Source organism: Meriones unguiculatus, chromosome 9 (genome assembly GCF_030254825.1).
Source record: "Meriones unguiculatus strain TT.TT164.6M chromosome 9, Bangor_MerUng_6.1, whole genome shotgun sequence".
Taxonomy (NCBI): domain Eukaryota; kingdom Metazoa; phylum Chordata; class Mammalia; order Rodentia; family Muridae; genus Meriones; species Meriones unguiculatus.
Genome location: NC_083357.1, coordinates 74,708,261 through 74,721,074, shown reverse-complemented (window position 1 = coordinate 74,721,074; position 12,814 = coordinate 74,708,261). Strand labels below are relative to the sequence as shown.

General features: G+C 44.9%; 1 protein-coding gene across 1 annotated transcript in view; it reads left to right on the top strand.

Moving 5' to 3' along the window:
* Tnfsf11 (TNF superfamily member 11) overlaps nucleotides 1-1,900 on the top strand; it is a 29,602-nt gene extending 27,702 nt beyond the window's left edge. Inside the window, exon 5 of the mRNA XM_021659136.2 lies at nucleotides 367-1,900. Coding sequence (XP_021514811.1) covers nucleotides 367-788 — 422 coding nt within the window. The 3' untranslated portion in view covers nucleotides 789-1,900. The remainder of the gene's footprint in view (nucleotides 1-366) is intronic.
* Nucleotides 1,901-12,814: the final 10,914 nt, after the last annotated feature.

Below are 12,814 nucleotides of genomic sequence, written 5' to 3'. Positions count from 1 at the left end.
TTTGATCCCTCTCTGTGGAAGTAACTTGTTTTCTATCTCTCTAAATCTCGTAGCAATTCTATGTGCTTCCTTAAAGCTCTGCTTCTTTTCTGGACCATGTTGCATTATCACTTGTGCCCTACAGCTTCCTTTAGGACAGGAATAGAGGATTTTTGGTTTTGTGCCTCCAGAGTGCTTTAAAGAAAGCACTAAGGGCATCTGAATGCATCCATGCCCTTGTATAGGTGAGTATCAAGGTAAGTTACTACGTTGCAATAGGGACTGTTATGTTAGCACACAATACCACCCTGCCAGCCTACATGACGACCGAGGAGGTTTTCTCATCCGAGTAACAGATTCTAAATCCTGTGTCTCTGTTCTCTGTAGGTTCCCATAAAGTCAGTCTGTCCTCTTGGTACCATGATCGGGGCTGGGCCAAGATCTCTAACATGACCTTAAGCAACGGGAAGCTAAGAGTTAACCAAGATGGCTTCTATTACCTTTACGCCAACATTTGTTTCCGGCATCATGAAACGTCGGGAGACCTAGCTACAGAGTATCTTCAGCTGATGGTGTATGTCGTTAAAACCAGCATCAAAATCCCAAGTTCTCATAACCTGATGAAAGGAGGAAGCACCAAGTACTGGTCAGGAAATTCCGAGTTCCACTTTTATTCCATTAACGTTGGAGGGTTTTTTAAGCTCCGAGCTGGTGAAGAGATCAGTGTTCAGGTGTCCAACCCTTCGCTGCTGGATCCAGATCAAGATGCAACGTACTTTGGGGCTTTCAAGGTTCAGGACATCGACTGAAACTGGTTTTGTGGCACATTCGTCTGTGTATCCTAGATGTTTGGAAACTTTTCAAAAAATAAAAAATGGAAGATGTATATAGGTGTGTAAGACTACTAAGAGGCCTGGTCCGCACTGTACGGAACTCCGTGTCCTCTCTCTTGGCCCTGTAAAGGTCACGTGTGTGTAAAGATTAGGGGATGCTAGGCTCACGGAGGTTCACAATGGTTTTACAATTTTGTAATGAATTCCTAGAATTAAACCATGTTGGAAGAAGGGTAGTGACACTTGTGAAAAAGCGCACGTGAGCTATGGAAGGGGTCACGGTCTGTGGTTCTAACTCCTGGCAATGTGCCACTGAGAACCTCAAAATTAAGAGGGTGCCATGGTCCGAAGGGTTAAGTTCTTTTGAATTGTTACATCTTGCTGGAACCTGCGAGTAGGTATACTTTTCTAATGAGGAGAGAAATATATATGTATTTTTATATAATGTCTAAAGTTATATTTCAGGTGTAATGTTTTCTGTGCAAAGTATTGTAAATTATATTTGTGCTATAGTATTTGATTCAAAATATTTAAAGCTGTCTCACTGTTGACATATTTAATGTTTTAAATGTACAGATGTATTTAACTGGTGCACTTTGTAACTCCCCCGAGGGGACTGGTAGCTAACAGGGAGGAATACTGTTTCTGGTGGCCACAGGTAGTTCATTTCTTCATTCTTCTTAACTTAATAGAGTTTTCCCGACTTGTCAAGCCTATGCAAACAAAAAAAAATTAAAATGAATACCTTGAATAATAAGTGGGATGTTGGTCACCGGTCCTTTTCAAATTCAGAAGCCAATTGACTTTAGGAGCCGAGATAGCCAAGAAGGATACATAACAGGCTACTGAAATCTGTCAGGAGTATTTATGTAATTATTGAACAGGTGCCTTTTCCTACAAAAGGTAACTGTAACACAAATTGTAAGTTTTGTGGTTGTTTTTTTTTTTAAATAGAGAAAGTACTGTGGTTTATCAGCAAAAAAAAATCTACTTTTTTTAATCTAGCAAAAGTTATTTTATTATACTGTACAATAAAAGCATTGTCTCTGAATGTTAATTTTTTTGGTACAAAAATAAATTTGGATGAAACCCGCCTACTGATTTTTGTTCCTGTTCACTTTCATGTGTGTCTTGTTCTGTGATCCTGTTCTTTCCAATATGATAATGCAGCTTCTATCTTTCTCCAAAGGTTACTGGGAGAAGTGCAGATTTAATTAAAAACTAGGAACAGATTCAATTAAATTAATGAACCTTAGAATTTGAAAAATAATTTGCAAGGGATTTGTATGCAAGGATGTAGCTGGAGAGAAAACAGTCTCCTCGCTCAAAAAAGAAAAGTTTGCTCTGCTTGTATCATGACAAAAATATGGAGCTTTGACTTAGGGAACCTTAGGGCATGTCTCCCTTACTGCAGTAAAGAGGGGCTCACTTAGGCCTGGACACATTTTCTCACGGAAATCTGTGTGGATGAGCTGTCTACACCGTGCTGGTTACTCACGAAGGGCAGAGACAAGAAAACAGCCAGCTTGGGAAAGCACAGGAAGCCATTACTTGAGGTACTTGTCATCTGTAGATAAATGTTTTTATTGGCGATTGTGAGAGTCTAGAATGGGGGTGGGGGGAGAAATAGCAGATGTTACAGAGAAGAAATCATAAATTTTAAACAGCAGCGCTATAATGGTGGGACTCGATAGTGTTGACCAAAATATGTCTACTATTTTACATCTGTCAACAAACCCCGAGTTTGAACAACGGAAAAACATGAGTTGGGTGCTGTGTATCCTGATGGCTGCTGCTTAGTTTAAGGAAGAATTTCCACGAGCAGTGGCATTACTGTAGCTTTCACAGACAGAGGATCTTGCCACTGTCTCATTTGCTAGCCAGCTTGGAACCTGGTCCTGCAGTTTTCACTTGTTGGTTTCATATTCATTGGTTGAGCATCAGTGAGGTGCAAAGCACAGTGCCAGCCACCACGGTTCTAATGGCAGTTCTCTCAGCCAGCCCAGGCTTCCGATCAGGTGGGGTGTCAGCTTAGACTAGACTGGATAAAAAGTATGTCCTGCTTGATCAAACTGTGGGAATCCCAGAGTCTAACATGGAACATCAGATAGGAAGTGGAGGAAAAGCCTACAACGTGACTATAGATTGTCAACTATTTATTTTTACTTGGGGGTAGCGTGTCAGTTGTGTGCTAACTGTTGCGATAAAGCTGAGGAGAAAGATTTACTCAGACTCGAGATTTTAGAGGTTTTATTCCGTCATATCGGGGAGATGGCGGGGGAGCGGAGCAACGTATAGCAGGACCATCAGGAAGCAGCCAGCCAGCCTATGCTGCAAGAGGCTCTTCCGCTTGGTCCTCTCAGGAAATGCCTGTGCCCGCACAGTCAAGAGGTGTGCCTTCCTGACCTAGGTGCTTCTCAGTCCAAACCAGGTGACACTCAAAATCAGCCACCAACTTGCTGTCTCTCAAAGATGCACGAATAAAGCACCAGGATCTCCTGAGGTGATTCATGGGGGACCATCCGAACTCTGAAAGCAGCGTGGCAGTCTTCATGTGATGCCAAAGAGAGTCTCCATTGAAGACCTGGGGAATTCAGGCACAGCGTGATGTGATTTTCTGAACACTTGCACCTGCCTGTCCCAGGGGCTTTTTTTTTGGGGGGGGGGGGATGATGACTCAGTGGCATGTTAGAAATCAGCATTTCCAAGAGGATGACAGTAGGGTCCAGACACAGCAAGAGGTATGAAGACGACTCCTCTCTGTAATGCCTCACAGATGGCCAGGCTCTGAGCAGCAGGGTCTACAAAGCTGGGCGGGAGCACACAGGTGTTTCCTACTTTCTTCTTTTCCTCCTGCTTTGCCTTCTCATGCACCTCTTTCTCATTTCCACTCTCTGCTTTAATCCTCCTATCCTCCTCCAGACTTCTAAGTCTCTCATTGTCCTAGTTTTCTTTCTGTTGCTGTGATAAATACCATGACAAAAGCAACCAGGGAGAAAAGGGGCTTGTTTGGCCTACATGCCCCAATTACAGTCCACCAGAGAGGGACATCAAGGCAGGGGCAGAGGCAGGAATCTGGAGGCAGAAATTGAAGCAGAGACCATAGTGGAGCCATGTTGACTGGCTTGCTTAACCTGCTTTCTTATACAGCCCCAGACCTCCATCCCAGGGGTGGGACCACCCACAGTGACCCGGGCCTTCTCACACCAATCATGAATCGAGAAACTGTCCCACAGACATGCCCGGAGGACCATCTGATAAAGGTGATTCCTCAGTTGAGGTTTCCTCTTCCCAGATACATCTAGGTTTGTGTCAAGTTGGGAAAAAACTAACCAGCACACTCATGGTCCTCAGGGAATAAGGAGGCTGTTGTGTCTCACCGAGATGAGACTAGAGTGTGTCCCCCGCCACAGCTGAGTCAATGGGAGGTGTGACAAAACAATGCCAGGAGACCTTGTGTGTTGGATGTAGCGGGTTTGAGCTGCTGGCTCATTTTACCTGCTGTGTTTCAGCCCTCCTAACCTGCCAAGTCTGGGGAAGGAAAGCATGCCAAGTCTCAAGTTATCTGTCTTCCTGAATCAATTTTTACAACCACACCAGGCCCGTGCTTCCAAGCCTCTAAGAGTCGACATGGAGATGAAGTGCTTCTTACTTAGAGTGCTTGCTTTCCCTGTGTTCTCTCGCTCTCTTTTATCTCATTCTCTTTCATTTTTTTTTAAATTGTCTTATGTACATTGGTGTTTTGTCTGCACTGTTGTCCGTGTATCATGTTTGTCCCTGGTGCCTTTCGAGGCCAGAAGAGGGTATCAGATGCCCTGGAATTGGAGTCAGGTTGTGAGCCAGCACTAGGGTAGTGAGAACCGAACTTGGGTCCTCTGGAAGAGCAGTTAGTTCTCTTACCTGCAGAGCCATGTCATCTCTCCAGCCTCCATCTCATTCATTTTTATTAGGCCACCTTGGCATTTTCCCTGGGGAGATAACCTAGTTCCTTGGGTGATTTGGCAGGAAGCAGAGCGCCCCGGACCCATCCTTTCCATCTGTGTGTTCTGATGGGGTAGGTTTCACAGCCACACTACTGTACTGTATGCTTTGGAGACACTGGACATTGACTCACTTTTTGATCTTACCTTTGGTCTCTAGGGTCACGATGGGCACACCACACGCGCATTCCCTTTGCTTTGTCTTTGTTAATTGATTTTCCAGCTTCTTTGCTATGAAATTGAAACATGTTCTCGGTAACTGAAGTTATAAATCCTAATTAGCTGTTGACTTGCATTATAATGATTCAGCCTCATGTTACTTCTCACAATGAAAATGTGTACACATGTTATATTTCAGCTGTAAAACAAGTATTCTTTTGATTAATAACATGCTTATGACAATGTTCTTTTGCTCTTTTTAAACCTTTAAACGTTTAGTGTGTGTGTGCATGCGCATGTGTTTGTGTATGTATGTGAGACACACACAGAGAGAGAGAGAGAGAGAGGCAGAGAGAGAGAGAGTATGTGTCCTTTTTGTTTAGGGGCCTCTCTGTCCTCTGGAAATTGAACAGTTCCATTATAGGCCATTGTGAGTAGCCTGACACGGGTACCAGGAACCAAATTCAGATCCTCTGTAAGAACAGGATGCACCCTTAACAGTTAAGCCACCTCTACAGTCTCCCCAACCTTTTTAACATTTTGTTAACTTGAAATTCTATATATACCTTGGTCATTTATCCTCTTTTTTTTTTTTTTTTGTTTTGTTGTTGTTGTTGTTGACAAATTTACTTTAGAGGCTCAATACAATGGCTATTTTGCTTAAATTAGGCATGGCCTGAACCAGAAGGACTGGCATCTGAGGACAGAAGATGGATGTCCCAGATCAAGCAAATAGGTCCTCAGCATCTTCTTGCTTTGCTCAGACCTTCAGCACATCAGCTGCTGCACATCCACGCTGGGGAAGACAATCATGGCTCCACTAATCGATTCCAGAAATACCCTCACAGACACACCAAGAACAAGTGTTTTACTGTTTGTCTGGGCATCCTATAGTCTAGTGGATGTGGTCATAAAATCAACTACCATGCTGCACTGAGGACACCGAGTCACCTTACACATAGCTTAGGTAGCTATTTTGAGAAGCCCAAATGCGCTTGGACGATGGCAATATCGCTTCTCAACTTGACGTGATTGTCATGGAAACAAATCTCTGATCATGCCTACGAGAGAGGAACCGGATTAGGTTTGTTGAAGTAAGGAGGCATGCCTGGAGTGCGGGCAGTACCATTCACTCACTGGACTGGAGTCCCCAGCTGAATGAAAAAGGAGGAAGCAGGCTGAGCACAAACATCCATTCTCTATGCTTACTGGCTGGGCACGGTGGCCAGATTTCCTCCTGCTCTTTGCACCATGACTCCCCTGTCACGATGGATTGTACGGCTGACACTGTGAGTGAACCCCTTCCCCCTTTTTAAGTTGCTTTGGTCAAGTATTTTGATGCAACAGTGAAGAAAGTAAGTACCACAACGTAGACCATCTGTGTGTGCCGTCTCTTCCCTAAGCGTTTCTGTCTTTCTCCCCTCAATTCCTGCGCCTAAACTTCGATTAAAACTGTTTCTTAATAAACTTCAGTGTCATTCGTAAGAAAGTGAATTAGGGATAAAACTATCCCAATCCAAATAGATGGAAGGAGAAAAGTTCCCAGACAACGCTAGAGGAATCACAAATAATAACCACATTTTATTGATGAAAATCGTAAGTGAAAAAATTAAGGCAGAAGAGAAATTTTGTTGAGTTTATCTAAACTGCCAAGGTTCGAGGAGACTTTCTGTAGTAAGAGCAGGGTAAGAGAGAGCCCCATCCTCAGCATGGGGTACACACCAAAGCCAGCATAGGGCCATCATTCTCTCTCTATTTCACTAACTTACAAACACAGAGACCACTATCCCAAAGGCATGTGCTGAGTTCATGCCCGAGTTGGTAGTAGAGGAGTCATTTGGAGCATCAGGGCCGTGGGAATGAGACAGGACAAGTCGTCGGGGTGAGACTCCACGTTAACGCATCTTGAACGCCATCAGCACCAACAGATCTGTTGAGCTCAGAGCACGCAGCTCAGGAGGAAGACTGTCAGGATCCCTATGAATCATCCAGAGGTTGAGCCGAGACACCAGGGGGCGCCACGTGGAGCGAAACTCAAGTTGCGTGCGAGCCCTGGGCAGATAGACAAAGACGCTCCTTTGTGGGGAGGATTCAATCTCACAGCTGCCATGAGATCCTGTCCTTGGAAATATGATAAGCTGTTGGCCTCTGACTTAGCTTGGTATGGCTGCGGTAGCAAATCAGCACAAACTTGGTGGCTTAGAACTGCAGAAGTGCAAAACAAAGACACCGGCAGGACCTTAGCCTACTTTGGGACTCTGAGGGCGAATTCTACGCCTCTTCTTGTTTCCAGGCATTTGAGGAGTTCCTAGCATCTTCCCCGTTCCAAATTCTGCTTCTGGCCCCTGTTCACCCTTGCCAGGTCCTTTGCTTCTTTGGCTTCTCGTCCTCCACCCCGCGCTCTTTAGTTAATTTGGTGTGGGTGCACCAGCATATCACAGCTTGAGTAGAGAGGGCTGAGTCCAACTTCTTTGGGGAGATGTTTTTCTTCTCGGTCCTCAGACTTCACAGCAGGGTGTGTCCACTGGCTGAGTCCTCTTACCAGCCCCATCTTTTCTTTCTTACAAAGGCACAGGGCATTAGATTTAGGGTTTACCCCGACCGTTCAGGGAGACCTCATCTTCACGTACCATATCACAACTGATGGCTGTTTGGCTAAGGAAGGCCACAGTCACGAGTTCCAGGACTTTATAGGACACAGATAGGTCTTTTAGTGGGAGGGGAGAGGAGATCACCCATTTCACCTACTAGACCCTCCAACTATCATGTCTAAAATCCCAGATGCTTACCCTGCTTGCCTCCTTTTTGGGGCCTTGGCTTGAGAGAGGGGCAGGGCAGGAAGAGACTGCAATCATGAACCTAACAAGCAAAGTACAGAGTGATACACGTTCCTTACGTCTGCAAATTTCTAAGAAATGTGGAGGCAAACCTCAGGGGAGGAGGATAAACAGCAGCATGTTGCTGAGCTGTGGAGGTAGGATTATGAGTGTTCTCTTCTTATTTCCCCACTGTTGTTACACTGCCATCGAGGTCAATAGCAAAGAGCATTAAAACATCTTTTCAAGAGAGGAAAGAGACCGTAGCTTTCAGAACAATCTAGCTTCTGAGCTGTGGGCCTGTGTGCTTTTGAAATGGAATACCCCATGGGCTTGGATAGAGAAGGAGCCAGCTTTTAGAATGGGAGTGACATCTCCGAGGTATGCACAGTTAGACGCCATTTACAGCCTTTGACTTGAATAACATTCAGGATTAAGGGCTAAAAATTCCTGTGGGAGTCAGGCTCAGTCTCCAACACTGACTGCACCACTCCCTCCTGAAACGTGTCTTCCCTCCATCTTCCCTGATCTCATGATGAGACCAGGAATCAGGGACGCTGTAAGAAGAACATGGTCCTGGATGCCTCAAGTGTCTGTTTAAGGGGCTCAGAGCTAATTTTTCAAAGATCGCTTGACAACTTGTTTTCTGCCATCAACAAGGGAGTAAGCAAGACAGAGATGGAGATAAATTAATTGAAATGTTTCCTTAGCATGTAACTCCTCAAATAAAGATGGTATCCCCATGGCACAGCTATTTAATCAGGTATGCCTCTTTGTAATGGATTGTTACGAGAAGCTCAAAGTTAAATTGTATTATTTTGGATGGTGTAATAGAGCTTGTGGAGAAAGTACTTGCTTTCTCATACCTAAGTTCCTATATATGCCCTCAGTCAGAAGTCTAACCTGGAAGACTACAGTGTCTACAGACTTCTTGGAATAGAGTTAAGCTTATGGTCCATCAGCACCATAAGAATTCAGATGTTCTACCAGCAAAATCTGATGAAAGGAAGTGTATTCATCAGCATCCTCTAAAGAACCAGGTCAAGACATACCGATCATAGTAGACAGATGCAAGTGGGGATTACTTGAGGGAATTACCTTATGCCAGTATGGAAGATTGAGAAGTTTCATATCAGCATGTTAAAGATGGGGGCCCTGGGCTCCTGATAGCACCATTCAGTCCAACTCCTGAGGCCTTAGGATTGGTGAGTACTCTTAAGGCCAGAAGGTCCAGAATTCTGACATCAGAGGGCAGGGGAGGAAGAGTGTAATCCAGTTGCAAGAGAGACTGCGACCAATCCCCTATTCCTCTGTGTTTGTTCTTTCCAGCCCACAGCTGATTGGATGGTCCCCCATACTGACAGCGGACCATCCTTCAATCACCTTGGAAAACACCCTCCCAGACACACTCCACAATAATTCTTCATCAGTTGTCCAGATGTGTTTTCCACTCGAATTGACACCTAGGAGTGAAGCACCACAGAAAGATAAGCCAGGCAGTGTGTTTAGCAAACCTTTCTTGTCAGGCTTTACAATGAAATCTTAGGAGTTCATTGTGTCTTGTTAATGTTTACGATTCTTGTTGTTGTTACTATTATTATTTCAGACAAGGTCTATGTAGCTCTGGCTGGCCTAGACCCCTCTATGTAGACCAGCCTGGCCTCCAACTTCTAGAGACCTACCTGCCTCTGCCTCCTGAGTCCTGGGGTTAAAGACTCATGACATTACACTTGGCCGCGTCATGTTTTATAGATTATTAAAATGAGCCATCTTACGACATGTCTTGTTTTTATAGGGGACTTGGAGAGAATTTTGTAGTCATTGGAGTCCCCAGAAAATTGTCTCTCTTAGGGTCCTGCTCTACTGAATCCAGATCTCTAGTTGTCTGGAGTTCATTGGTTTATTTTAATTTAAACATTGGTTTATTTTAGAGTATCTATTTAGTATTCTTTTTTAGAGGAAAGGAGAGTGGTATATATGAAAGGACAGGCATAGCGGCTGTTGGTGGTAGCATTCTTTAACCCTCTGTTTGCCTGATACAGACAGTCTAGGTTTGGCCCAAACAAGTGTTCACTGGGATCCATCCAGAGAGACTAACAGCTGCTTTTTGATAGGGGAAAATGCCACAGAGGACTGGCTTGTGCCCCCCTCAAACAGGACGGGCTGTTGGGCTGAAAGCGATCAAGGAAAAACAGGTGTAAACTTGTTGCACTGAAAAGCTGGCCCAGAGCACAAAGGCTGATTAGGCCAGGAGATGGCAAGAGCGGAGTCTCTGTTAACTAGCTTCTTCACTTTCTTCCCTCAAGTTGCTGACAGACACAACGTCTCTTTTTCTGCCTTACTAGTCCTCTGAAAATGGGCTGTTTGTTGTTGAAGATGCTACACAAGCTGGCATTCAAAACTACCTCATGGAAAACTTCTCATTCAGGGTATCTTTCACATGTATATGAAACACCTGCTGGAAAACCTCCATTTTTGTTTTTGTTGGCCTGTTTTTCACAGCAGGGATCCATCCACTCTGTCCATACCTGGGAGGGTCACTATTTCCCCCCAGAGTTCCTCAGACGGCTGACTCTATGCATGTCAAAATGAATTCCTGGTGTGTGTAGAAGCATACATTCTCTCCATTTTCATTTTTAACATTTCAGTGGGCCAGTCACCCAGCCCTCCCGCTCAAGCACTTCAGCTTTCCTAAGACAGCACTGACGTCAGCAGTCTCCCAAAAGGAAATTCTCTCTTCATCACCAAGAAGGTACTGTGTTAAATCCAGCGGTCAAAAATAACAATAAGTCAGCAAGAAACATTCTCATAATCCTAGAAGACTCATGCCACGTTATGTCCATGGTTAAAAAGTGTGGATAGAGCCAGGTGATGGTGGTGACGCATGCCTCTACTGCCAGCACTCAGGAGGCAGAGGCAGGCAGATCTCTTTGAGTTCGAGGACAGCCTGGTCTATACAGTGAGTTCCAGGTCAGCCAGGGCTACTCAGAGAAATCTTGCCTTGAAAAACAACAGAATGCTCGACAATTGTTTAGACAGATTTGCAGCGCAGGAAAAATTCTCATGTTGTATGCTAGTAACACAAAGTCCAGCATACTTTCATTGACAGCCAGGTTGAGCGATTTGCCATAGGGTATCAATTTGCTCCTGCAAGAGGTCAATCCTCTGATTGAACACCATCAAGCTTCCTTTTAGTTGAGCATTAATTCCTTTATGTACAACTAAGGCATGAGCTACATTGGCTAAATGATTATTCAGGGTCTGAGCAGTCTGCCCAGTATGACTCATGGCTAATGCCCTGGTGGTAGCTCCAACAGCCGTCAATGAGATGGTAGTAACAATGGTGGCTGTAGTTCCAAGATCCCTTTTCTGTCTGAAGAGAGTCATAGCGCGAGGGGCATCAATGGGCACAGGTACCCAGTGCTGCAAATCTGTCTAAACAATTGTCGAGCTATATTTTAGGTAATTGGACTGGAGAATTCGATACTACGATGGAGCAGCTGAGAGTGGCCATTGTCACAGTAAATTCTACCAGAGTGGACGCAGGACTAGCCACAGGATTATCAACATGGATTGCTGCAGCCATGAATCATCTGAAGGAATGGGCGGGCATGGGAGTGTTAGCAGGCCTTCTGGTGTTGGTCTCCTTGGTTTGCCTGTGGTATATATGCAAGATTAGAGTCTCACAACAGTGTGATGCAGCCATGATCATTCAGGCCTTTACAGCCATTGAAGCAAGGCATTCTCCCCAAGCATGGTTGGATACCATAAAAAGCTAAAATGATACGCTCAGGATGCGAGGCTAAGCACTGCACTCAGGGTCAGCTGCTTTGGACCCAGAGAAGAGCATGTCTGATTGCATGCGGGTTGATGCCCCAGGTCCCGCCTCTGAGAAAAAGGTATCGGACGGGTCCGATGCTCTTTGGGTGGATGACACCTAAATGAACATCTGTACAAAGTCCCAATTTATTTCTAATATCAGAGATCAGACCTCTACTCTTGCCTGATGCGTCTAAAACAAAAAGGGGGAACTGTAGAGAGCTGCAGAATGCTATGCCTTAAAGATGGAGCTGGTTTCCGCCCTCCACCTTCCCGATGGTGAGTGCTCTCTGTCAGGAACAACTCCACATTTGGCTAAGGCCGAGGATCTGGCTTGCTTCCATGTATGTGGACCTATCTGCATTGCCCCCGTGGCACGCCTGGGTTGGCTACCCAGAGGCTATTTTAAGCTGTGGGCTGGCTTTCCCCGGGGTCCGAGGATTGTTCAATGTTCCTGAATAAACTGCATTGAAAAAAAGAAAATGAAAAAAAAAAAAAAAAAAAAAAAAAAAAAGAAAAACAACAGAATGGATTGGGAAATTTCAGGTGACTGAAAGTGTTGAGGCTCTGGTAATACAGAGCATTACTTTAGGGCTGATCTCATATATAGTCTTCTTTTAACACCCATCACTGTTCTGCATAGTGACTGTCAGAATTCCTCTGTGAAGACTTAAAAAAAACTGGAATCTGAAGTGTGTGTGTGTGTGTGTGTGTGTGTGTGTGAACTGAACGTAAATGCAGGGCTTTCTCCTGCATGTCCACTGCTGTAGATAGGTGACTAATGTAGTTCCTTCTATCTAAGATGGCTTCCCACTTTCCACCCTGGTTAGGCTTTCCCCATCCTTCAGTTCCCCATGTTCGTCTCTCCTGCTCCTGCCTTTATCCCTGATCTTGTCTTCTCTGCTGCTTATGTTTTAATCACGCTCATCTAAGGGACCATTGACTGTGTTTCCTATTTCCTCCTGACTGTTGGGCCTCACCTTTCTTTTCACAAGCTGCTTTAGTACAGGGAGGTCTGTTCTCTTACACTGCCACAGACCCAGAGTGCAGAACAGGGCAGAGAAGACTTCACATAAGGGTCCTGGGAATTCTCACCCAGGGGCTACCCAGCACTGAGTGAGAGAAACATGGGAAGTTTTACATTGAGAGGTTTTTCAGGTTCTGGGCTACCACATGGGTCCCCATTGCACCAAAGTAGGATGAGCTGAACGACAGGACAGTGACTGTG